The sequence below is a fragment of the Sparus aurata genome, chromosome 1, assembly GCF_900880675.1.
Source record: "Sparus aurata chromosome 1, fSpaAur1.1, whole genome shotgun sequence".
Taxonomy (NCBI): Eukaryota; Metazoa; Chordata; class Actinopteri; order Spariformes; family Sparidae; genus Sparus; species Sparus aurata.
The window spans coordinates 10973282-11001110 of record NC_044187.1 but is presented as its reverse complement, the minus strand read 5'-3'; the positions used below and the strand labels follow the sequence as shown (position 1 = coordinate 11001110).

General features: G+C 41.1%; 1 protein-coding gene across 5 annotated transcripts in view; it reads left to right on the top strand.

Moving 5' to 3' along the window:
- Positions 1–27829, top strand: part of LOC115585913 (protein sidekick-1) — a 251660-nt gene that overhangs the window by 187019 nt on the left and 36812 nt on the right. For all 5 annotated transcript variants that reach the window (XM_030424570.1, XM_030424559.1, XM_030424595.1 and 2 more), the window contains 9 exons: positions 3912–4027; positions 8383–8578; positions 11024–11122; positions 13097–13288; positions 17322–17443; positions 17551–17663; positions 19932–20082; positions 23383–23623; positions 24923–25038. In XM_030424570.1, the coding sequence (XP_030280430.1) occupies positions 3912–4027; positions 8383–8578; positions 11024–11122; positions 13097–13288; positions 17322–17443; positions 17551–17663; positions 19932–20082; positions 23383–23623; positions 24923–25038 (1346 nt within the window). The remainder of the gene's footprint in view (positions 1–3911; positions 4028–8382; positions 8579–11023; positions 11123–13096; positions 13289–17321; positions 17444–17550; positions 17664–19931; positions 20083–23382; positions 23624–24922; positions 25039–27829) is intronic.

Genomic DNA, 27829 nt, shown 5'->3' with positions numbered 1-27829 from the left:
TCCTCAAATGATCTTAGACCTTCGCTGTGAATAGGAATATGAATTCATACTCGAGATGTACACATTTATCTTGAACAATTCTGAGCTTGTTATCTTACTCAAGGACACTGACAGTGTGAGTAGGAAAAGCCAGTGATTGAGCCATCAGTCCCTACGAATAAAGACTGATCTATGATCATAAGTTTCCCACCTGAACTTATTTTTCAAAACTGACGTGAGGTTTCCAATTCTCACACTGTTTTACTGTCAGGCTCCAGAAATGTTTTGTGAACTACGAAACTTCACTCCACTTTCCATTGGCATAACGAGTGAATTTTTATTTTTAGATGAACATATCTCCTATACTCCAGTGCAGTACACAGACACAATTCTGTAATGGGTAGCACAGTGTAATAGTGAGTAGATTTTCAGCTATTTCTATATTTTGGTTAACGATCAAACGGCTGAGATCACAGGTACAGGAAGCAGCAGTGAGGAGCCTCTGCAGGCTGGTTGGCTTCAAGTTATAGGTAGAGGAGCTCGGCTTTGAGACGAGCCAGTTGATGTTGTTCAGACTTGTATTAAAGTTGCCCCTGAGGCATCGCCCCAAAGGCATACCAGCTTCAACCAACCGGGAGGAGACCCTGGGGCAACCCAGGACACGCTGGAGGGATTTCATCTCCCAGGTTGCCAGCTCTGAGCTTGAGGAATGAAAGAGTGGCTCTGCCTCTTCTATAAATATATAATATGAAAAGTAATAGTGTGTTGATTGTAATAAACATGGCTGTGCTGAGGAACAAACTTTCAAAGTCTGTCAAACGTAAATCCATGCAGGGGCAGTGAAAACAGGAAGTATGTCAGTGGAGACTGTAAAGGAAGACGAGGGGAAGCAGTTGTGGGGGTAAATCTTCTTTAAACACGTGCTCTTCTCTTCCTGACTTTTATTCCAACAATATATTATCATTATTAAAGATGGGCTGAGCTACACACACACACGCATGTGCACATAAAGCTCACAGTCATTATTACAAGAGTTCTGGACAGGTTTATAGACTCAGGAGAGGGAGTTAGGCTCATTAATTATTCTAATGTGGTTTAATGGGAGTGGCTGCGATGGATTGGACGTTTTCTCTCTCTCTCTCTCTCTCTCACACACACTATCTCTGAGAGGATGTGGTTGAACTCGGTGCTAGACTTTGATATCATTGCTCTTCTCTTGCGCTTTCACACAGACGTGCATACTAAGATTCCCCCAGAGGACAGAGTTTAGTGTTTTATCTGAAGCTGTGAGCTGCAAGGGGTTAGAAGCCAGTCCCCAGGAGTACAGTCAGCATGGCAGGGGGGGAGAGAGCATCTTTACCATCAATTAATCTTCCGTTTCCCTCTCTGTCTCCTCATCCTCTGGCTTTCCTTCTTTCACAATCTCTTCCCCTCCATTTTTCACTAGTGTTTGTTCTGGTCTCTGCACTTTTCCACTCGTGGTGCATATGTATGTCATCTGCCTGGCCTTTTTGGCTCAAATGTAAGACGTAAAGGGCATTCCCATCATGCAACAGTGCAGTATCGCTGTGGATTTCTGCGCATCAGCATAAACCCCTTACAGTGTAATCACCATAACATGTGCCCACAAACACGCACATAAATACATGTACACACACACACTTGCACACACACATTTTGCAGTCACACTCTGCTCTTCTTGGCTTTAATGTTATTATGGACCCATTATGAGACTCCATAACACATAAAGATTCACATGTAGAGGCCTTCATACACTGACATGAAGGAAGAAGAAAAACAAACCCAAGAAACACGGGACTGATCTCAGAGAGGATGAAATAAATCTGTGTCAAGCTTGTGCAAACCAAACACTTCACGTTCAGCCCCCGTTTTTTTTTTTTTTTTTTCACATTGAACAAATAACCTACATTTCATAAGAAAAACTGCTGTAATTTACATGATATGTTCCCCAACTTCTTTTGTTCGACAGCTGCCATCTTATTTCTCTCAGCACTCTGTCATCGCTCTGTCTCTGGTGGATGATGAATGCCTTGGCAAAGTTTATATACACTTCAAACAGACTTATTGCTATTTACTGTATAAATTATAACTGTCCTGCTTAAGTTTGACTGCAAATTCTTATTAATTAACTTTTTATTGTTGAATATTTGAAATGACATTCAAATTTTAACACAGAGGAAACAGAGAGTCCTATTTTATTACTAGGACTCTCTCAGTTTATTACTTGTCAGAACTAAGAGTGTGTTCATGGTTTTCTTTCCTCCTGTACATATAAAGCCATGTTTCCACCACACGACTGTATTCCCTTTCGCTACCAGGTACTTGTTTTGCACTGCAGATTTAAACCTCTCACTATAGGTGGGATTCTTGGCTGTGTCACCCTAGCGATGCTGTGTGAAACTGCCATGAAATTATTTGTAACGCAACATAAAGACATTGCAACAATGGAGGATATCCTTACCTATTGAGATCATTTCATCAGGAAATTAGTGTTAAAAGTGTTGGTCAAATAAAAAATATAAAAAATAGCCGTCGCAATTTGTGGTTGGTCTTGCATAAGTGATGATTCCAGTGGTAATTCTCTCCGACCAATAAGTTGATGCAGTGTTCTCACTCAAGAGTTCAGTATCCGCTCGATTCGTTATAAACCTCGACTGAGGTGGTGCCAAAATAGAACCAGGCAGATACTTTCCACAACTTAGAGATACTAAAAGTAGAGTTGAGCCGAGCTGGACAAGGGGCATAAGCAGTAAATACTAGTGATGCTGGTGCAGAATGATTATAAATTATAACAGAAAGTAAGTTTTTCTTCCTCAGATAGAACAGATATATGTGTAAGTTAAAGGTGCACTTCACTAATCTGCAGTATGGTTTATTCTGTTGCTCTGGAGGGCGATTTCCAAAGATTTGAAAATGTAACACTGATGATGTCATGGTGATGTCCCAGTTATTTTGGACTTCTGAATCAGAAAGTGTACATTATAACATGGAGGAATTGGGTCCAGACAATGTGGGCATTAATGTAAAATCCATTTTTTTATACATATATATATATATATATATAATTGGGTCCAGACAATGTGGGCATTAATGTAAAATCCATTATATATATATATATATATATATAATGGATTTTACATAATGTAGACTTTCTGATATGTGAGACAAGAGAATTAAAAGCAGGATATCTTCACCTGTGCTGCTTTTATTTTGAGCTGAATTGTGGGTGCTAACTTTAGTGTCTATTGTAGGTATGAAAGTGCTGAGGTCCTTGTAATTAACACATTGTATGTTGTTTTATCAATAAATCACAACGTACTCTGCAGTTATGTCACATGAGTGATAAAGGTTGTTAAGGCTGCATGGTTAGTAAATGATGATGTGATATGTGGCTACAGGACTGAAGGTCCATGAGTCATCTAACTTTTTGAGGCCTCTGTCTGGTCCTCTGAGGTCACCCACTGAAAGACTTGATGGATTTCATTCATCATTTTTAGCAGCCTTTATGAGCTGTCATTTTTCAGAACCAGTCACTGAAGGGGCAGTGCCCTAATCTCACTTAGTCATCCCTAAGCTGATACTTTGCAGAACACGTGAATGCAAAATACAATAGATGAGATGAATAATGTTGAGAAATGAGGTCGTTTTGCTGCAGAGAAAAACACTCGAGTTTTGCCATTTAACTTTTGCAGGCTTAGCAGATATTTTTAATTTAAAAAATGAACTGAATCTCCACATTAAATACTGAAATATTATTCTTTATGAGATCTTTAAAACCACGGCATGTTGAAAGCGCAAAAGCGCAACACCGAAGAGTCTTTATCTCCGCTGCTCCAGTGTATCTAAACACTCCTCCTCTTTGTCTTAGTGAATAAATCACAGCTAAATCATATATGTATCTTTGTGCTTAGTTCCCACAGCCCCTCCCCAGGAAGTGGAAGTTTTAGCTATCAACTCGACTACCATCCGCTTCACCTGGAATCCTCCACCTCAGCAGTTTATTAATGGCATCAACCAGGGATACAAGGTAAGGCTCCAGATGTGTGTCTGTTACAACAGTACGTGCAACACGAAGTAATGAGTTCAATGAAATAGATGGTCGTTGTCTACTTTATGAATTTCATTCTTTCAATTCTTAGTTCATAAAGTACAGTTTTTTTGTAATTTAATAATGTTACTTTTAGGATACTCAAAATGTCTGTTCACTCAATCTTTCATCATTAACATTTTTATAAACCACCTCCAGACATCAAATTAGAGGTGATATTACCAACCAGTCCTAGACCTCCAGGCGAAGAATATTTCTGAGCATTCAAATGAAAAAAGTCTGTTAAAAATCATATAATGCTGATTTTCTTAACGTTGTATTCATCAATTAAATTGTTCTGAATAGAAAATAGATGCTTGTAAAATAAATCTCTGCCTGCGTGGGAGCGAGAATAAATGCTGAAATCGAAAAACCTGTTAACCCCTCAAAGGACTTTCAACCTCAAAGGTTGTGTCTCATGATGCACTGCTTTGCTCTTGTTTACACATACTCTTAGCCAAGCCAAGAGAGGGATCAGCTCTGTGTAGGAATGAAAAAGACTGAGAAAAAGAAAGAAGAGCAGATTAAATGGGGAAAGAGGAGATGGTGTAGAGAAAATAGGGAGCGAGGGACTGAAGGGAAACAAGACATAATAATAAAGAAACTGAATAATAAAGAGCAGACTGAGAGCGAGGGATTGAATAGTGTGAGTGATCTATAGGTACTAGTTCTGGTATGTGATTTATTCCTCACTTCGTTGTGGCAACCAACCCCTGAGGAGCTGATTAACATGACAAAGAAAACACATCACATTCTTGCTGTGCGTCACCGGGTCCATGTGTGTGTGAGGGAGAGAGAGTGAACGTTGGTGTCTTTGTTGGTTGATAAATACTGTATGGCTTTCCATCTGTTTGATGGTGATTCTCTGATGCTGCCTCTGTATACCAGGCTTTACCACTCCAAATCAATGGAGCCTCACAGCGCTGCTCTGCACATGTGGGTGTGCGTCTTTGGGAGTGTTGTGCTACTTGGAGGACAGTAGATAATGATATTAATTAAAAGAGGATATGAAGCAAAGCCTCATCTCATCTCACCCCCCCACAGATCACTGACTGTATACAATACCCTTAATAATGAAAACTGATTGCCGGAGGGAGAACCAAAGAGTCGCTTCTGACGGGTTTCTTGTCTCCGATTTATATGTCCTTGAAAGTGTCTCAAGAGTTACTTCAGTTTTTCTTTTGGGTAATATGAGCACAGTCTGGGTCGCATAAAATATTTATTTATTGTGATAATGTGAAAACACATGCTGCCTTCCCTTTAACCACTGCTACTTAAATAACCTGATAATGACATCATTTGCAGGATTTGTAGGCTGCTGTTAGTAAACACAGCACTCAAAATTGGTCCCTCCTCATCAGCTCAACAGGCAGGACCGAGGGAGAGGGAATAGCAGTGGTCAAATGTGCCAGATAGTAAATTAACGGAGGGAATGGTGTGAGCAAAAACAAAGTAGTGAATCAGTGACACATAACGTTTTCTGAATGTTTTGTGCCAGTTGCGTTCTAAAACACAAATACGAACACCCACACCTCCGCACAGCCCTCCAGATTTTGTGTGAATACAGCAGAGGTGCCACTTTTCACCCTCGGTCAAACGGACGCAGCTCTTAATGACATGCCGACAGACGGACAGAGCAGAGTTGCATTCTTGCACTATTATTGTCTGATTCTACACAACTCTCCCCAAAGGTTGTGTCTGCAGATACACACTAACAAGTAATGCCTTTACACACTATCCCAGTATAAATAACGCTTTATGAAGTATTGTGCCCAGGACCTAACGTGGCACATTTTGGTGCAGAAAGATCAAACTGTGTTTTTTTTTCCACTGTGTAGCATAGTGTTGTTATGTTCCTTTTCTGTTGGCTGGTCTACCTGGGGGGTCAGAACTGCACGCCAATGTGTTCCTCAGCACACTCTGGGTTATTATTGCTATCTGGTTGAGAATGCTCATGTTACTACAGCAACAGCAGACCCAATCATCTCAGCACCCTTTTAAAAGTGGACCAGCATCAGATGCTTGAGGGTGCCAGATCAGCACTCTTTTACTGCACCCAAACTGTGCTGTGCTGATAATAAATTACAATAGAAAACCTTATTTTACCATGACAGACTGGGTGCACTGCAGCACCCTTTAGGCAGAGAGAAAAGCAGCCACTCAACTAGTCTTTTCCCTAATAAGAGATCCCTGTGTCTTAGCTCAGGTTCCTTTTGCAGATTCAGAGGTAATGTGAAACTGTGCGTATGCTGAAGAGAATTAACATTCCTGAACATTTCTTTTTTGCTGTCTTTGACAACATAAGCATGTTTTTCTAACCACAGATATATTCAAAGCAACATGTGTAGCTGTAAGCATCGGCAGCCGTTTCTACTACAGTCCCCATACAACAAAAATGCCAGGAATGTTAGCTAGAATGATGCGTGTTGACTGAATAAACAGTAAATATTCAACACTCCCTACATAATTGACACTTTTTAATCACCATTTTACATCATCTCTTAAATGTGTTTAATCTCACAACGGTCATTTTTGTCTACAAAGTGCATTGCGGGATTGTTAGCTGAAAATATTTATGCAAATCCCTAAAGGCAGTTTTGGTTTGCAAATTCTGACAAATTAATTATTCAATGTTGAACTGACATTTTATCTAAATCTTACTTACTGATCTACAGTTGTAGATTTTCTCTCAACAAAATATTAGATAGAATACATCAGTGTTATATTTCAGCTCTTAATCCAGATAGTTAAAAGAAACCCTGTATGTAAAAGCACATTAAAGAAGAGAGCCTGGAGAGACGCACAAGGTGACATGAAGGAGATGTGGAGCTTATACCCCATTGAAATTACCACTCTTGAACAACTCACTAGCATTGGCTCAGTAGCAACAGCAGTGAATGGCTGAACCTCTCTGACCTGTGAAGTGTCAAGAAGGCGTGGCACGGTCACTGCGTTTCCACTAGATTACACTTAATGAAACATTCAGAGTCTCAGCTGCTTATTCCAGCAGTGTGCGCATGTGGCAACTGTAGTACAGAGAATATGATAAGTTGTATGCTGCCCATGTAATAACAGGGATTTGTACTGTACAGGAGAAAATAACACCAGTCAGCTGTGTGGGGGTTAAGGTTACTTATGATTTACTTGGTGGAGAATAAAACAGAAGAAAGAGGAAATAGTCTAGAAAATTTTAAAGCTTTGAGACTGCAGGTGAGACTGGGATTGCATCCAAAGCAGTGAGAGCACAGAGTAGTCAGACATTGTGCCTACAGGTCAGAGTTTTTTAAATGGTTTTGAAATCAAATACAGATGCAAAAAGAAGCCTTTGCTGTGCACGCCTCTGGCGAAGCACTGATAACAAATGTATGTAAATGTCTCACCAACAATATCCCATTAAAGAAACATTTTGAATTCTTTAAACATATGTAGCTTGTGTGTAAACAGTGGTTCTCTTTATTTCTCACCGTAAAACCCATAGTGCTGGTTAATTCTGATGAATATTGGTTTTGCATTTTCGATTTTTTCGTCACCAGGAATTATTTTTTTCTAAAAGGGAGATATTTGGCCATCCAGCTAATCTCAAGACTGGACCAGGAAAAATAAATATGGGAACCATATCACAGTATCGCCCATGGCTCATCTCTCAGTATGAATATGTATGTTTTCCCCTGTTTGTTTTTGTGGCTAAAGCAATAACACAAACCAAACTGCTGTGGTTGTGAATATAAATCAAGTCTCACAATAGAGACAAATTAACCTTTCATTAGGCATTTAGTTGGACTGATAATCAAACTTAGTGTTTGTCCTCAGATGATGTTGTGACTGATAATGGCCTGCTGGCAGGAATTTATGTTAAGTGGAACATTCATACGTAAATAACTGCTTACATTTTAATATGTTGGGAATGCAGATAACTTTTTGAGGGAATGAAACATGAATATTGATTTGCCATTTTGACAAATTTGTAAATAGCATTTGACAGTTTTAAACTTTAATGACGATAAACCCTGAGGTATTGACTTAATTCAAAAAAGATTCACCACAGCCCATACTGTGGGACAAATGAGTTTTGTCTCATAAATGCAGGCTGAATAATACGATTTAGATTTGGTAGCCTGAAGCAAATACTGCTGAGTCAAAATAATGAGTAAACAAAAATAATGGAAATACACAACAAACGAATAACTGTGATGGATATCTTAGGTGCTGCAGCAATGTACTTGATTAAATAAGATTCAATAGATATTAATGGAAACGGGGATGTCACTGGTAACCATATTTCTCACTTAACACAGCTGCTGGTCTGGCCAGAGCAGTCTCCAGAGGATGTTAAGGTGATAACCATCACCCCAGACTACCCCGGTGCACGCCACACAGGATTAGTCAGCGGACTCAAGAAATTCACCTGGTACTTTGGCTCCACCCTCTGCTTCACAACACCTGGAGACGGCCCCCGCAGCTCCCCCACCCTGCTGCAGACACACGAGGACAGTGAGTACAAACACACATGCTGACACACTTCATCGTGATAAAGCCGCAACAGAGAACAAAGAACACTCTATCAGCCTCTCCTGTGAATAATAATGAAAGTGTATTGACTTGCTCAGTGTTCAGTCCAGCTGTTTCCATCAGAATAATACACAGCTGTGCACACAATGTCTATATAACAACACTCCCTGTTTTCTCTAAGGCTCTTACTTTCTTTTTTTTTGTCCTTTTTTAATCTTTTTGTTCTAAGTTTCCCCCCCACTTCCTCTTTTTCATGTTTTTCCCCACTGTGTAACGTTTCTTAAGAAACTGGCACACGTGAATCTAGAAGCACAACTTTGAGCCAGTCAGAATGCAGTCAGGTTCAGTTAATGGCAAGGCAGGCAAGGGTCTGATTAACAGGTAATCAGTGGAATTGACAACCAGATGCAAAAAGGGTGAGCAAGGTCCATAAAACAGGCAAATGGGATCAAACAGGCGGTATTTTTTTCCCCAAGATGGCAAAGTCAAATCACGTTGTTAATCAAATCCATGTTCATCCGAAGTCCATGACGTCTAACCCTTAAAGCCCGTCATAAACCATAATCCTAAACTCTCTAATGCTCAATGTCGAGTGTATTTGTTCACTTTGACTGGCTGAGCAAATTTTTACAATAATTTACTAATCCTGACTTGACTTCCATCATGGAAGAAAAGTACTTAAATATTTGATCCCTTTATCAATATTTATCTATTTGTTTTAAAGGATCCTTATTGGCTGAATGTACATGGCACCAGCTAGTCTTCACATTTACCACATACAATACCACATTACTTATTGTGTTCATCACACGTGCACCTAAAGTTGTGTTATATGAAGATCAGTGGTGGAAGTGGTCTTTAACTTTTCATCAAACATTCATTCCAGTTTCTAAGTCTGCTTACCCTGTGCCCTGTTAGTCTCAGGGCAAGCTGAAACTATTCCAGGTTACCCAGGAACAAGAACCAGATGCTTTACATGACCAACACAAGACTATTGATCAGCTGCTGAAGTAATGCATTCTTAAACGGTATCTGAATGAAGAGCTGCTGTTAGCAGCGTTTATTAGATTGCTTTTAGATTTAGTTCTTGATTGATGCCTCAATAAATGGCTTCTTCTTTAAGGCATTAGATTCTGAACAAGGTGAAATGACTGTGAAGGTCATTACATTTCATAGATAACCATAAGAATGTATGCTGCATGAAAACTGATATATATGGTTTCATATTATTTATGCTTTATTTATTTTGGATATTTTAATATTTGTTTCACATTTTAATCTTTAGAAATAAAAGTTAATTGCTCTTTGAAAGGGTGTGCTTTTATTACTATGCTATTATTTTACAGTAACAGTATGTCAGTGGCAAATGGTCTTAGACTTACTTAAAATGTAATTATTGTGACCGGCTCACTGGGGTCTAATTGGGACAGTGAGCATCAGGTGAAGAGATGGGCGGGGAATCTAGGTACGCCTGGCATCTGTAATGACAGGAGAGATAGTGAACCAGCATGAAAGAAGACACCAAATACAGAGAATGTTTTCAGCTGAGAGGATTTGTGACACACTGTGTCTTTTTCTAGCAAATGATTCATATGTTTGCAGGCATGCTAGTATTTATAGCTTACTGTTCCATGGATAAACATAATAGCTGCCACTCCCAGTCACAAGTACACATGCACACAGTTGCACCGTCAAATAAACACAATCGCCTATAGGCAGACAGACAAGCAATTATTACCAACCAGCAATTATCGAGTGGGAAAGGGATATTAGAAGCCATTTGTACACATGCACGCACATACACACACACACACACACACACACACACACACACACACACACACACTCCTACACAGACACACACAGATATTGATTGGGTGCTGGGCGTGTTGGAGGGTTAACGGTGGGTGTAATTCTTGCTTGATGATAGCTTTCTGCGTGTGTGTCCGTGTGTGAGTGTGTGTGTGTGTGTGTGTGTGTGTGTGTGTGAGTGTTATTGAATGTCTCAGATGAATAGCTTAATCGCTCTGCAGGGAGAGGGGTTAGAGAGCCATACATGAAATGAGAAACGACAGGCATGCGCACCTGTGTGTGTGTGTGTGTGTGTGTGTGTGTGTGTGTGTGTGTGTGTGTGTCTGTGTGTGTGTGTGTCTGTGTGTGTGTGTGTGTCTGTGTGTGTGTGTGTGTGCGTGCGTGTGTGTGTGGTGGTCAATGCAGATGTGATTAGAAGGTGGTGTGTGAAGTTGAGTGTGAAGTTGAAGAGCAGCAGGTATTGGTCTGCATGGACAAGAAATGCTGTGTGTGGTGTGTGTGTTAGTGTGTCGGGACAGTTTACTTAAATGAAGAATTTCCTGAAATAAGTTACTTTTGAAGAAGATTTAGCTCATATAATCTGATGTATGTGGTGTTTTCTTTCTTTTATGTCAGCACCTGGACCTGTTCGTCAGCTGAGCTTCACTGAGATCTTGGACACATCACTCAGAGTCAGCTGGGCAGAGCCTGAAGACAAGAATGGCATCATCACTGGTGAGAGCAGTTTTAACATCAAAGTATAAAATCTCACTAAAACTGGGGTTGGTAAGATTATAGAAAGTATCCAACTGAAAAAGTTGCACTTCTAAAACACATGAGTGCACAATGCTTGACTACACCAACTGCCCCGTAGCTCACACTGGTCAGCAGAGGGATTTATTACCAGCCACTTCGCTATGTTCAAAAAGCTCTCCTATTTTCTTTTTTGTCTAATGAATATAAAAAACTCTGTTAAATGCTGAAATGCCACAACAACGAACACACCTAAGTCCCAAAAACCTGGCGCAACAGTTACTCCTTACTGCTGTAGGTGTGTGCTTTGTGCTAACGTTAGCTTCTGAAGGAGGCTGTTGCTGCTGCTGCTTCCTTGTACTTTGGCTCAGCGGCAGTGTGTTTTGTGCTACTGAGTTAGCCGGCTCAGCACATCGTTGTAAATGCTAAGCATATCCAGCTGCCTCATGTCTCACTCACTATCATATTGAACATAAACAACAAACATTGCTAATGTTAGTAGTCGGCGCATCAAGCTAGTGTGTTAGTATCGGGAAATTCTGGCTGCACTTTCTCTGCCATTCTTTTTCCTCCCGCCTGCTCAATAGGAATTCATCCACGAATCCTTGTGGAAGACTCTGGTCATGTGCAATAAGATCAGAGTGCATGCAGGTATGTAGGTAGAAATTAGTAGTCTGTCCTTTCTTTATTAGCCGGATTAAACAATTGAATGGGTTTATTAGAGGCCTGCCAACTGCCAATTAAATTGGATTTTTTTCCTTTTATTCACCAGAGCATTTGATTTATTGATTACTGTCTGGATGTTAAGAGATTTTCTAAAAGTGTAACAAAAAATTCTTCTAGAATAATCTACCACCACCTCCATCTTCTCTCCATTATCAATATACCTTCATTTAACTATGTTATTTTCAGTCCCATTAACAGTTTACTTCAATTAGATTAAGTTAGTGTGATTGTAAAACACAAAATGATTAGACAGACATAGTGTTTCCAGTTATTCCATTTTTATTCGTCCCACATGGACAAATACTGTGTCTAGAAAGACTAATTTAAGTTTTAAACGTGAAAAGCATCCCCCTCAGGCGAGCAGCAGTGAGGAGTACTTAAAGTTTCTTCAGTATTCTCTACATAGTCTTTTATTTTTTGTCTGGCTTCTACAGACACCCCCTGTCTCTGACACTGTGTATGTGTACCACTGATTCATCATCAGTTAATCCCTTCTCTCTGCAGCTTGTCTTCTCACATTATCTCGAACATGCCCTCATCCCACGCCGCCCAACACCCTGGGTGTTGTTTGTGTGGCGCATCACAGAGCTCACGGCACCTAGTTTTCCTCCTAGTTCATTTTTGCCCCAGCTCCTGCATGGCTCTGTTGGACAATGGGAGTGGTAAACAGGACAAGCTGCTGTGAATTAAGGGATCACACTGCATTGTGTGCGTCCGCATTTGTGTCTGTGCATTGGCACAGCCGCATCATGTACGACAGTTGTCAGGCACTAAAACAATAAGGTTATAGTCTAACAGCACAGGGCGGCGGTGGCTCTTATAGCCAGCTTACACAGTCAGAGGGGTGGGAAAACGGTTATTCAATCAAGGTCACCTTGCACATTTACTCTTTTCTCCTCAACCTGCTTTTCATCCAGCACCTGGTGAGCTGGGAGACAGATGAGGGACCATTCACTCTCTCCAGGGCTTTACACACAACTGGCCTCACACACAGACGCACGCACACACGTTTGAAGGTGGTGGAGGGTGATGCATGGCAGTGAAGATGCAAAGGGACAGACAGGGATTTTGATTGTCGTCACCCCTTCTGCACATCCTCATTTTTGGCTCTGTGCCTCTCATTATGTGCCAGTGTGTGTGTTTCTACATGTGTGTGTGTCCACGTGCACACATGTCTACTCATGTCTCAATGCACCTTTATTAACCCAGCGTGTGCTCTCCACCCTGCAGGCTACGTGTTGTGGTGGGAAGTTCCTGGTGTAGAGTCGAGTCGTGAAGAACGTTCACTCTCAAACTCCACCCTGCAGTACCAGCTGACCGGCCTCACCTCCACCACCACATACACGCTACAGGTGGCAGCGCTCACCGCCGCAGGACGAGGCGTGGTCACGTCCTCCACCATCTCGACTGGAGTCCCACCAGGTACAGTGAATGCACACACACACACAGGAGCTGCTCACGGAGGATGTTGAAAAAGGATTTTGGCTTGTGTGTACTGTACGTGTGTGTGTGTGTGTGTGTGTGTGTGTGTGTGTGGCAGAGTAAATATGACTGATGAGCTCTTACGATGCCATTGTCTTTCCGCAGGCTGGTAAGTGGCTGTTACTGTGCATCCATGAATCATCACCCACACACTCAACACACACATTCACATGCACGGTCACACACCAGAGTTAGTCATTTACAGCGTCTTAGAGAGCGCTTCAGCGTGTGGTTTATTTTTGCGTGCACACCACGCTTGTGTGCATGATGAGTTTGTATGATTGGGCTAAGGCCAAGTTGCAATCATTATTAGCACTGATTAACTGCAAATGGCAAAGTGGAGGGAGTGCAGCGTTGAGAGAGGGCAACAGACAATCAAAGAACAGGGCTGAAGAAGGGAGAACAGATAGACGCACATAATGAGGGGAGAACAGAGAACACAAGAAAATGCAATCTCCCAAGAACAGAAGAAGAAAGTCTCTCAGAAATGGACGGCGAGGCGGAGAGGAAGTGGAGTAGAATGGAAGGAAAAAACCCGACTCGTACGGCTGAATTTTTGTCCTAACATTTTCTGATTACTAATTTATGAATAAAAGCAGAGAAAGTGAAAGCAAGATGGATACAGACAGTTCTTAGATTCAGAGGGATATTCATTAATTCATGAAAGCAAAAGACTGAAGGAGAGACAGAGGATGGAGATTAGGAAAAAGAGCTAAAGAATGAGCATAGAGAGAAAGAGAGATCCAGCAAGCATAGATTCTAGTCTTGTTTATTTATTCATGTATTCATGGAGTTGAGAGAATTTTGTCATTCATCTGAGCAAGGCAGCTGATATCAACATTTCCACATTATATCCCTTACAAGTTTGCTGTATGCACTTATGGAGCAATGGTGGCTGATAGCTATAATTTGTTTTTGTTGCACACACGCACCCCCACTGTATCCAGTAAAAATATTGCCTTGTTTCCATAATAACTGGACCCAGTCATGTTATATAGTCTTTCTACAATAAAAATCTCCTTGGATATTCTACAAAATCTGTCTGAGGTGTCCCAGGGTACTGATGTGTACAACACACGCCGTTTGATTTAACACAGCGGCTTTACAGATCTGTATTCTGCCATGTTCAGCAAATACGGTGCTTGTGATGCTGCAGCAGAATTGGATGGATTACAGCAGATCACACCAGAGCACTTACACCATCCAGTGATACCAAGTATCAGCCGCTGATCACAGTGAGGAGAAGTGGTGGAAGAGTGGGTCTGAAGTGCTCGGTCTCGTTGTGATTGAGTGACACAATTTAGAGCCAAGTGGACTGTGATGATTTCTGATTATGTAAATGTCATTAACAGAAACAAGCTACTATACATTCCATTTGTTAGGAGATGATACAACAGTAACAACAAAACAAAAAAAAAAATGGATTTCAGCCTGAGTCTCCGGAGCAGTTGTCAAACGGGCTGCCAGCCTGACCGATGCCAATTCAATTCAACAGCTGTCAGTGAAGAAGTCTATTCAGAGCCGGCAATAAATTGTGTGTGGCATTTGAAAGGTGGAGTTGTAAAGCTTTCATTGGAATATTTAGTTCTGGTTGAGGTGTGCATACAAAACGTATTATTATACCGCTTTGATTTATTCCAGATTTAAAAACGCTCTCAACCAAGAATAAATAATAATAGTGTTCAGCTCTCTTGTTGCTGACCAAATCTTGTGCAGCTCCCAGTCTGAATGCGACAGAAGCAACTATTCAAACTTTTAGTCACTGGTGTTTAGCAGCAATTGGCAAGGAAACAAACTTGACACATCTTGAAGCATTTTCTTTGTTCTGTAAGCTGAATTAGTTGATTTTTAATTGTTATTTCTTCCAGTAATTGATACTGTCCAATTTTTACCATTTGCCAGTTGGGGACAGCAAAAGTAATTACCAATTATTTCTCCTGAACAAGTTATCCTCCCAAATTGAATTTTAAGAAGTTACTGTTCCAACATTTTCATAAGCGATTTTTTGTGGTTGAAAAAAAAATCCAAGATAGAAAGTTGCTTTGGCCCTAAAATATGAAGTCTATCAGCTACATTTTGCCGGCTTTGTGAGAACGTGTCTAAATACTTTAGGCATGTTGGATTTTAGACAAAGTAAACATTCTATAGTATTTCTTGTTTTCGTGAAGCTTGAATTAAAACAAATAGTTTATTGCAGACAATTCACATATGGATGTGGGTAACAGTGTAATTAGTTGTATGATATGTGTGTGTTTGTTTCCATAGCCACACCTTGACAAAAATTCTCTTTACATTTGTGGCGATGTTACAGTTGTACCATCTCTGCCACTTAAACCAATGTCCTAGAATGCTCCATAATGACTGCTTTCTGTATGAAGTTTGTGCAGATACATATGTAGCACAATCTGATATCACCAATTATGTTCTTGTAATGTCAAAGCTTTGCAACCTGAGGGAAAAAGAGCAACAGAATACTCTCATGGGACGAGTAATTATTTGTAACACTTGTTAAAAGTTGTGAAAGGGTCTTAATTTAAACTCAAACCATGTTCACCAAACCCTAAGCAAGTATTTTTCTTTGGATAAATCTCACAAAACAGCCACAGAAAACTGAAAAGAAACTGAAAATAATGAGTGAACTGATGTACCAGTCAAGTTAGAATCTCCAGTCCTTTGGGTGAGAGTTTTGTATTCCACCAATTAAGCCACAACAGCTTGCTCAAAACGCAGACTTGTCACTTTGTGCTAATTAGAAATTATGTTCCTTTAGCAATTCAGGGGATTACTGGGGACTATTCTACAATTAGCTCTGTTTCTTTACTATTGAATCAGAATACAATCCACTTGATTTTTAGATGTATGGCATTCATTCCATCCGGCCCAAATAGTCTATCTTGCAGCATTAACAAAAGTGAAAAAAATGATACGAGGATCATACAATTGATCAGTCAGACCATCATACACAGCTTGAATAGGACCAAGCAGATTATTTCTAACCCAAGCGCTTACCTTTTGCAGCTCCTCTTGTAGATGTGGCGTTAAGGCTGCCACAAATGGTCAGCCACACTGAACGTATCCTGTCACTCGCTATTTCCGTGGAACAATGTTGGAATAAGAATGGGTCAAACATAATTTATGAGGCTTGCAGCCTACTCAGACATTTATAGGCCTTAAATGGACTTTAGTGAACTGTGCATCTAATTTACCTCTTGCCTCCACTGGTGTACAGATTTATCTCTGTGTTGTATTGTCGACCTTGGAAATATGAATTAAGTTTCTCTGACAGAGGGAGATATACAGCTGTAGACTAAGTGCCTGCGCTTTAGTAAAATTAACATTTTTTCTGTGACTTTTTCATTTTTTTTTTTAATAGCCAAGCGTGGTCACATGAACACATAAAAATGGGACTGGAGGCAATTCCTTCTCTCATATCTAATTTAAAGACTTTTTTCTACTCAATTATTGGTGACTTGATTTCTTTCATTTTCTCTTTCTATTATCAATATTATTGCAAGAGTATTATAGATAAGTCATGTTGCAGTTCTGGCACTATACATATTTTATCCCTCTATTCAAGTCTTGAAAAAAACATGTTTGTCTTGTTCAGTTCTTTTGATCCATCCCTTTGAAATATGTGGCAGTGCTGTGAAGCTACAGCGCTTTTCTGCCTTTTTGCAAATAAATGCATATTGCATCTTGTTGCGGCAGCACCAGCAGGCAGAGGTGGTTTTGTTTCAAAGAATTTATAACCCCGCTATTGGAGACATCACAAACGCAGAACAGAATACTTTTCTTTTCACAAATAAGGCCATTATGAGTGCAACAATCCTGCTGGATTTGGTCAATAAATATTTTGTGAGAATACATCAAAAGCAGTGCTGTAAAGTGACCTTCTGCTGCTAGCTAGATGGTTGCTCCCTTTAGTTCTTTGAGCTTTTTGTAAAGCAGTATTCTATCTGTTTTCTATCTGCAGAACTTCCTGGTGCACCTTCTAACTTGGTCATCTCCAACATCAGCCCTCGGACGGCGACACTTCGGTTCCGCCCTGGTCCTGATGGCAAGACCGCCATATCACGATGGATTGTAGAAGGCCAGGTGGGTGTGTCTGTGTGTGTGTGTGTGTGTGTCGTTTTGTGGCCCTGCTGCCTCTAACACACCAGGAGGAAAACTATCTTGTAACAAACCATTTCCCTCTTTAACAGGCAATGAAGCGGGACGTAAAGGAAGAGGCGTGGAGAGTTGTTTACCAGAAAGACAACCAGCCAGACGCAGACACACTCGAGATCCCTAACCTCACTCCGTTCACGCAGTACAGGTGAGTGGCAAACACACACCGCCTCCGCGAGAACATAGTCTGCCACGTGCACGCACACACACTCACTCACCCACAACTCACTCACCCACAACTCACTCACACACATCTCACTCTCTGCTAGTTTCTGCAGTATTGCAAGACTCAGGTGAAGTTAGATAAATCACACAGACACACAGAGAGACAGTTCCATCTGAGACTTTTCTGTTTGTCAGCACCTTCACAGCTGCTGCATGCAGATCCTTATTACCCTCCCGCAACTAGCTAGAGGGAAGGAGGAGGGAGTGGGGAGGAGAGGGATGAGGGCAGGGGAGAAGAAAGGTGATGAGAAAGCGGGAAGGGTAGCAGAGAGCATTAAAGAGGAGACGAGACAAAGGGATGAGAGACAAGGAGAACAGGAAACAGAAGGAGGAGAGAGGAGTGTCTGTAATCCCTGCTCAAGGGCCGTGGGGAACCTGCAGTTTGTGAACGTGATCCATCGTCACTCTGAAGAACAGCAACTCTTCCCCCTCGCTCTTTCTCTATCAATCTCTCTATCAATCTGCAGTATTTATCTGTCTATCTCTGCTTCTCGCTCTCTGTATCTCCGGCTTCATCTGTAATGGGATTGCGGTGTGTGCACACTTTCACACACTCAGGGATTATGTTGTCACAGGCGACACCATTGGGACATTAGATGAAGTGATGCACTTGTCTGTGTTTCTTATCCCCCGCTTTAAGTCCCCTCTTTACACCCTGCTCTCTATCTCCCCATACAGGGACGAGAACTCATAGATGTAGTCTCTGACACGCACTTTGCATGCTTACACATTGTATCACTCAGACTCACACTGAGGTTTAGAGGTAACAAAAGTACCAAACGCTCCCTGGTGGCTGTATGTGTGTGAGTCAGAAGGTCTGTATTGTTATATCTCTTTTACTGACTGAATGTTTGGCATCTTCAAACAACCTTACAATATGTCAAGGGTCTTTTTCTGCAATTCTCTGGTGGAGAGTTGCAGCTGAAGGATGTCATTGAGTAGTAACATTTTTTTATTTGTGAAGCAAATGATACATGTATGTCAAATGCCCTATTAGTGAACACTGAAGTCTAAATTAATTTACTTCTTTTAAGCCCTATTTGCACAGAACTTTTCTGATCAGGGGACCTTATGTGATCTAAAAATTACCACCTTGTCATGTAGCACACTCACAGGGGACAATGAAGTCTGTATTTTACTCAGATTACTGACATTACTGACTTTTGATACAAGTTTAAATACATATCTGCAGCTCATTTAGTTTAGTTAAATAATGCTCAGTGGCTGTTCTTGAAAATGACAACCTTTCGATGCTCCTAACCTCTGTAATCGCTTTAAAACATCAAAAAAAGGCGGCAGAGCACAGCTGTTGACTGTTGTTAAGCATATTATGAGCCACGATCAAATTTCTTTAATTGGCTGTAAATGTTATTTTCCTACTAAAATAAGTGGTAAAAAGTGTTAATTAGCTCTGTATTCCAACGGTTATCAGTGTTATAGAGTATTTGCTCATGCAATAAAAGAGACTGATTTTTTGGTATCCCTTCCCACTTTATCCAATCAGGACAGAGAGCTCCATAAAGAGGCGGTCTTGTCTGCTTGGGGAACACACAGAGATCAAGATCCTCCTGTTCTGTTACTAAAACAATGACGGAATAGGGAACGCTACCAATTCCAATTATCAAACAGGCTGAGTGATTATAAAAAAATGTTTGAACAAAAGAAAGAGGCAAAGAGAGCCGCCTCATGCAAGTATGGTGATGTTTAGTAGAGAGGAGAGAGGCAGTTGCTTACTTACTGCTACAGGAAGTTAACTAAACAACGACAACGCTGACAGCAACTTTAATTGTTCTCTGAGACAGAGGCACCATTTCCATGACACTGTACAACAAATTGTTTTAGGTAAAATAGTTACATCATGCGGCTTTAACTGTACTGCCAGTCAGTATCACCTCTTTGTCAGACCCTCCCTGCCTCATGCACACCCAAATCTTTTAGTCCACACTCTATTTTGTAACATTGGATTTCGGTAAAAAAATGTGCTGTATCCAAGTCCGTCCACATTACCCCTAATGACATCACTATGGCATCATTAGTTAGTTTTTCAAACTTTGGAGGACACCCTCCAGAGCTGCAATACACACTGTACAACTGTTTCCATGGGCTGAGTGGTTCTCTTCATAACAAATAAACTAAGGTCATTGTGTAAAATCGATGGAGTGTTCCTGTAACTGTTCTCTGTTCTCACCAGGTTCAGGATGCGGCAGGTGAACATTGTGGGCTCTAGTCCCATGAGCGCCCCCTCCAGGCTGATTCAGACCCTACAGGCTGCCCCTGACACGCACCCCTCTAACCTCACCCTGCTGTCTGCCACACAGACCAGCCTGTGCTTCAACTGGACGGTACTGAAACACACACATAGATTCACACTTAACTGTGTACCACAGCCATTCAAACAGTGCTGATGGAGATTTTCTTTGTATTTCTTTGCTTTTGCACCTCTGTATGTTCTCTCTTATTTTTATATCAGTGCGTGTGTAGATATGCGTGCTTGTGTGCACTCGCCAGCAGCAGGACTGTACAGGTTGAGTGGCTGACAGCCTATAATCAGTGTCTCTCCTTGTTATCACCGCTAACACTAATCTGTCAAATTTCCCATTCACAGCGCGGACCGCTAGCAGCACAAACTGCAATGTAATTTTCTTCTTACTGTCTTTTCATTTTTTTTGCTCTTGTCCCCGCTCTCCATCCCTCTCACTGTTTCCCTCCCTCCCTCTCTTTTACTCCCCCCCCCCCCCCCCCCCCTTCTATTATAACATAAATGGAGAGCAAAGTATTTTCCATTTAAGAGTTGGAATGAGAAAAAGAGCCTGTCAAATCAGACACAGACACTGAGGCGCTATAGGCTACCTGTACAGCATGCTAATGGGATTTTACCTGCATGTTAGCGCCCAGCCGGAGCTATGCTAGTTTTTTCTGCTGTAATGGAACCATCACAATGGTTTTAGCTAAGGTTATTATTCTAAGCTGCATATTAAGGGTAATAAAGCTAATGTGACATTCTGTATTATGGCTCCTAAATGCTAAGCTGAGCTAAATCACCAGGGTATTTAAAATGCCTCGGTGTCTCACTCCCTTATCTGCTGCACGGCACAGAGCAACCGCGGTACAATGTTGGTAGAAAATGTGCTGTGGAGAAACATACTGTGAGCAAACTGAACTTGTAACTAACATGATTTTAGGGCACTGAGTAATAGGTGGTTGTGGCTGTAACACATAATGACATGGTGGTTCACGGGCAGAGTACAGAGGATGAGGTGACAGAGAAAAAGTATAGACAGGAAAAGGAGGGAAGGGGACGGGAAATGAGAGTGGAAGCAAGTAAAAGAGGATGACAGAGTGTGAATAAAACAGTGAACAGAGGTTGATCAAGAGAGAAAGATCAGTAGATTGGATGTCAAAGGGGAGAAGACAGTAAAAGGTTTTTATGATGTACTTTAGAGTTAGACATTGTCACATAAATAACCATTTCCTGTGGAGCGACAGAATGCTTTTTTCACTTGTGAGTGCATGTGTCTTTATTTTTTTATCATTTTCTGGAGACGTAAACTTGATATTCCACTTGTGTTGTCGGGAACCGACTCCATTCTTAGGTCTTTTTGATACTACTACGAGAGGGTTCTAAATTTTCTACAAAACTTAAACAGTTTGGACCCTATGTATAAGGTCTATACGCATTGGTCTTAAGCATAGCGCACTAGTGCATTTAGGGCATGTCCAAGTCCTTTGCTGGTTAAACAAAGTGCGGCTCATGGCAGATCTCAGTCCATGGCTCAGGTGGGACGGGTCATAAAAATCGTCATGATCAATAAGTGTGGGATGAGAGGGTGAAACACGTCCTTAATGAGGAGAAACTAGCTGGTGCATTCGCGCATGAGGAGCAGCTGATGTTGATTAAATGTCAACAGTGACATGTTTAAAATAACTAAAAGCAGCCTCTCAAATCATAAAATCAGAGCGTATGAACGTCGTGTCTAATACCCGCCTGTCTAATACGTCCTTTATATAGCAGGAAACAGACTCGACTTTTGACAAGCTTTTTGTTGTTCTATGGCGCTGTCACGTTCTGCTGCCCCAAGATAGCAATCCACTACCAGTGCGCCTGACCACACCTCATTAAGACCAACCTGTCCAGGGGCGCACAGGTGGGCGCAAGTACATTTACTTACTTACTTACATTAACACAACGTGGGCGCTGGTCGTGAAAATGACAACTGCTTTGGTCTGAAACTAGCAATGACAGTTCCGCTTTGCGTCAAGCTTAAAATAGAGCCCCACATTTTACGGTTTCAAAGCCTTTAAAAACCTATTTTCTCAATCAACTTGTAACTGTTATACCATGATTTCACAGATTTCTTCAATTATAATTTAATTTTAATTCAATTATAAAACACTTTTGGTTGTTAAAAAAAAAAAATGTCTGTATTTTGCTTTTGTTCTTGCTTGTTTTGTGGATTAGGTTCTGTTTTGTTATCTAACCACACACACACTAACCACACACACACTACCAGTTTTGAGTATTGCAAAATATGCTTTTTTCACTTTAACTACACTGTTACACTTTTACTTGTATTTTGTGTGCATTTATCCAATGCGCGTGAGATTTGTAGGTAGACTGTGTGCTGTATGTGTATGTATTGGGCGGCTGTAGCTCAGCGGGTAGAGCAGGTTGTCTAGTGATCAGAAGGTTGCTGGTTTGAATCCTGGCTCTTGAGCAAGATACTGAACATTTTGCTCCTGATGTGCAGTAGGCACCTTTGTCATGGCAGCCTCCACCATCAGTGTGTGGGTGAATGTGGCAGGTACTGTAAAGCGCTTTGAGTACCGGAAAAGCGCTGTATAAATTCAAGTCCTTTTACCAAATTGTATTCTGTTTTTTCCCCAAATGCCTACATGCTCCTATTGGCACCTGAAGTCATATTTAATAAGTTTCTCATAAATACACTGAGGGTATCACTCCATGTTGCTAATGGGGCACCGTGTCACATTATTTCATAGAGCCATAGGGCTGTGTGTGTTAAACAAATTATCATTTTATTAATCACAATTTTACCGAAATTGGTTTCTCGTTCAATCATCCTTTTAGCTCTTTCTCTGCTTGGATAGCTCTTCTTCCATCAATCAGAGTTGAAATTAATTAATTTTAGTGCGGTGGTGGCAAAGGGCGGCCAAGTGCTGACACATTATAAGACGCTTGCACAGTGCAGGACTGGCACACTGGCCCTAATTTATTAAGCTATTGTTGCATAAAGCCCACAATATTAAAAAAAATCTGCCTTGGAAATTATACTGAAAATCATCAAGACATCTTCAAGTTAGACATACTGTAAGATGACCTCATGTTCCAAGCTCAAGAAGGTAATTTGTTCGATTTTTTGTAAACGTGTTACTTAATATGCAAGAATTATTTTGAGTGCTCCTTTAACTCTCTGTTCTCACCAATATGCTCAGTTTTGTCTATAAAGTATGGCACTAAAGACCATAAATTTACCAAACCAACTACAGAAAACCAGAGACTGAAGAACTGTACCACTGCCTCATTATTTCTCTAGCTGCATGTGGAACAAGAATAATAAATGGCCAACACCTCTCTCTGATCTGCTTTTTTTTACTCTCTCCTCTCACTCTTTGTTACCCTCCAGCCTCTTCCAGAGTCTGAATATAACAGCAGTCCAGAGACTGTGGGCTACCGCCTGCGAGTATGGAGGACAGACGGCGGGGGAGATGACAGGACCGTTGATGTTGAGGGAACAGGGAGGACCAATGAGGCCACAGTAGAGGGTCTTAGGCCTTGGACCAAGTACCAGGTTCAGATACAGGCCTACAACTCCATAGGATCCGGACCATGGAGCAACACTGTTGCTGCGCACACAGCAGAATCTGGTACGAACACAGACCTCATTCACTCCTGATTCCTGTTTGCAAGTATCCAACAGTGCTGTCAGACTGGTAGCAGGATATAAGAAGACAGATGGATGTGGAACAAAGTGCTCCGATTACCTCCCTGAGTCTCTTCTCATCCTGCCACCTCCCTCTGCCCTCTACACTCTCCCTACATTTCAGTGAGGGGAAGATTGACGGAGAAAGAGGGAGAGGGGTGGGGATGATTGAGATGAAATCGAAGATTGGTTCAGAGAGGGAAGTAGCACTGAGCAGGGTGTGTGTCAGTGTGTGTGTGTGTGCGTGTGTGTGCGTGCGTGTGCGTGTGTGTGTGTGTGGACTGAGGAGCCAAGGGGACATTTTGGAGGTCGACTGTTGGCCATGCTCAAATCATGTCTATAACCCTTTGGTGACCAGCAGGTCTGTGTGTGCCCTCGGGGTGTTTGACTGCTAAAATCTTGTGCTCGTTTTTCACGTAATAAATGGCAGAAACAACGATTTCCGAGGCCAGAGGCATTACGTTTTCAGGTTATCACCCCGTTCCTGTGAACACAATATCTCAAGTACCCCTTGAAGGAATTTCTTCAAATGTTGCACAAAAGCCCACTTTGGACTCAAGGATGAGGTGATTGGATTTTGGTGATCATATATCAAGGTCACTGTGACCTTTTGGTCATTGCTCAACAATTTCTATGATAATTATGACAAAAATGTACACAGATTAAAAAAATTAAATGTCCTGGCTGTTATTCAGTGACAAAGTTCAGGAAAAGCAATTGAACTGATGTGTAGAGTAAGAAGTAGGTTGATCAACCTTAGCCTAGAGACTTCAAAGTTATTTTTTAAACTTGTACTGGGAATGTTTGTATGACACAGGCTATACCTGTAGCGCTGGCTAACGTGACGCAAAGAAATCTAGGCGAAAGTGCTGGCTAGTAACAGGACAATACAACTGAAAGTTATTTAGGTCTTGACCAGATCATAGAATTGAACAAACTGCTGTGCTTCTCTTTAAATTAAGTTCAACAAGAAGTGCAAAAGCTTGTAAGATTGATGCACATTAGAAACACTAAAGTCCACACTTGGATTGTACAGGGGGACCCAGGTCCCTGCACAATGATAAATGTTCCCTCTTAGATAGCATGGAGCCACATACACACTCTGGCATGGCTGGAGGACAGAAATAGCAAAACAACGAGCACAAATTAATAAAATTATGACCCATTTAATCTGTTTTTGCTATAATTGGGTGTGTCTTTGTGTGTGTGGGTGTGGGTGTGGGTGTGTGCGTGCCTTCTCTAGTTCCATCTGGATCTCCTCTGAACGTGACTGCTGAGGCTGTGAGTTCCACCAGGATCCTGCTCACATGGTCTGCTCTCCCTCTGGCACAGAGGAATGGAGCGATACTTGGATATAAGGTGTGTCAAACACACACACACACACACACACACACACACACACACTGGCATTCTCACTTGACCCCCTCAGCCGATTATCACTTCCTCCAACACCTTCACACGCTCTCTCACACACACAGATGCACAAATCTAATATAAGATGAGTATGACGCCATAGCCTGTAACATCACTGCTTTTTAAAACACCCGTCTACAGTAAGTGCGTTTGGGTGTGTGTGGATAATTGTGCGCATGCTTTTGAAAGAGGCTTTAATTTTTAATACCCTTTCATAAAAACAACAGTCTGTATCATGTTGTATTAGAAACAATGGTTGGGTTATTCATGTAAGATGTACAATATTCCAGCCTGTTGGTTTGGAGTAGCGCTTTGTTTATTTGAAATTTAAAGCAAAGTCTCAGCTTAGGCAAGAGATAGTGATTTGTTGCGTGAACACGCATTGCGTGAATATGCTTTGGAGATTCTGCATTAGTATTTGAGTCCAGACTTGTGACCCACTTAAACAACATTTTTTACAGTCCGTCCAAGTACGCCAAATCAGAGCTCATCCTTTCTGAGTGTATCCAAACTGAGTCAGAGAAATATGTCTTGCTGCAGTCCTTCAAATGCTGAAGTAGTTGACATACTCTGAAATGCAGGTTTCCAAGAGTCCTGGGTAAATGCTGCAAGGTGCACTCCATTTTGCCTGAGTGCACCACTTACTGGAAGTCGCGTCCCTCCCTCTACACTCAACGTGGTTCCACCTGCTTTTTGTGGACTCCCACGCACACCCTCCAGGGATTTATTATAATGAACTCCCCTTCCTTCTTTGATTTTAAAATAAAGAGAAGACATGTACCAGTTGTCTGTATTACTGCAGTAATTCTTTTCTTGTTCAGTGAAATACATGAACTGAATATGTGTTGCACTTAATCCGGGGAAACCTGAGGAGATGACATTCACTTCCATGAATCAGATCTCTTCGTATAGATATATCTCGGTGTCCACGTTGTCAGCTCGCTCACATGACATGTACATGTTCAGAATGTCTAGGCTACAACAGAGGATGTGTTTTTTGAGAAGGTTTAGACTCTGTAGTGTAAAGAGTAAACTCATGATCTTGTTATATTGAACTATTTTAGAATTGCAGAATGGCATTCAAGTGTAGACTACTAACCTGTTGTGCAAATCAAGGTCAAACTTCATAGTCAAACAGAAGTTCAAACGCAAAAGAAAATCACATTCTTCAGTCTTTGTATGAAAAAGATGTGCTCAGGGAGGCACAGAAGACTCTGAAGGGCCCAGAACATTCTAAACCCAGAATTAGACGTGTTGCCTGCAGGCCGACGGATCAGAAGGTCACTCATTTTAGCTGGGAAGTGTTCACAAATATTTTGTCTTACCTTGAAGTATGGCCCGATGTTTCTCCGGTCTTTCACTATCCCGTGTCTTTTCAGTTGCAAAATCAGGAAGCAATTGAATTTAAGAATGTCAGTGTACGAGTGTCTGTACATATTATCTATGGTTTATGTGCGTATGAACATTATGACATTGTTGAAAAGTGTGTGTGATGCAGCGCATTGAAGCCCAGGAATTTTCCCTGCCGGACAATAAAGTATATCTTATCTGATCTTATCTTATGAAAGTGGCGTCGAGTGCAGCAGTTATTCGCCATCCATAACACGTCAGAACAGCTTTTAAAGGAAGGAAAATTACCCTCAATTGCGTAGACATGGTTTGTGTTATAAATACATACATCCACAGAAGAAAGCAGGCTGTGACTGTGTGATAAAAACCAGTACCATCCTGTATTTTAAAATGCAGTGTAAAATTCAGGTCATATCATCAACCATGCCCAAAGCACATCACACTCCCCATCTGTGTGTTTTTTGTGCCCTCCTGAGGATCACACTGAGCAGTTCCTACCATGTTAATAGACAGGAAGTGGCTGCCAGCAGCAGCTCTTCAACACCTTCCATCCCCACGTAGATGTCGAACAGTTCTCCTGCCACACACTCCTCCTGTTTCTGTTTTTAGACATTTAAGAGCTGACATTTTCCTTCAGAATGGTTTTAAGTGTAACGAGGAGTTCATGAATATTTTTTTTAAAAATGAGATAGAAAGAACAAGAAAGAATCGTTCTTGACACATATTCTTGTTGGAGTAAAAACAGTGTTTGCTGAATTGTGTTTTTAGATGTGAGCATGGGCATAATTCTAGTTTTAGGAACATTTTTAGTACATTTTTTGGCTAAATTATAAGTTAAGTGATAATCTCCCATAAAAGCGAACAGGAATTGCTTCTATATCCAGAGACTGATACGGCCTATCCCTCTGTGCAACAGACGGCCATAGTTATAAGTAACAGTGACTGAGCCACATCTTTCTCCTGTCAGACATCTAAAATGTTATCTTCTTGCCTGTACATGAACTAAATATACTGTATCAAATTGAAAGTATAGACTCGTAAACCAGCAAAAACTGTTTTTTGTGCCACGAGGGGGCAACAGAAACAAGTTATGAACATAACACTGACATACTTTCATCTTCTACATAGAGTTTTTCCACTGAAAACAGCTTTCTGCTTCGGCCAAAAATAACACCACGGCCCAGTCCCAGTGTCCTCACAGACTTTTAGGAATGTTCCCAGTCAGACATTTTTAGCACAGATCATAGAGTTGTAATATAAACACTGGGTTACAACGGGTAAAGGCCAAAAACATTCAAAAAACAATGATTAACCAGGTGATGGCACTCAAGAATATCTGATTTAATCTATAAGCAAAGTTTTTATTTACAAGTAGAAGTTTTCTTAA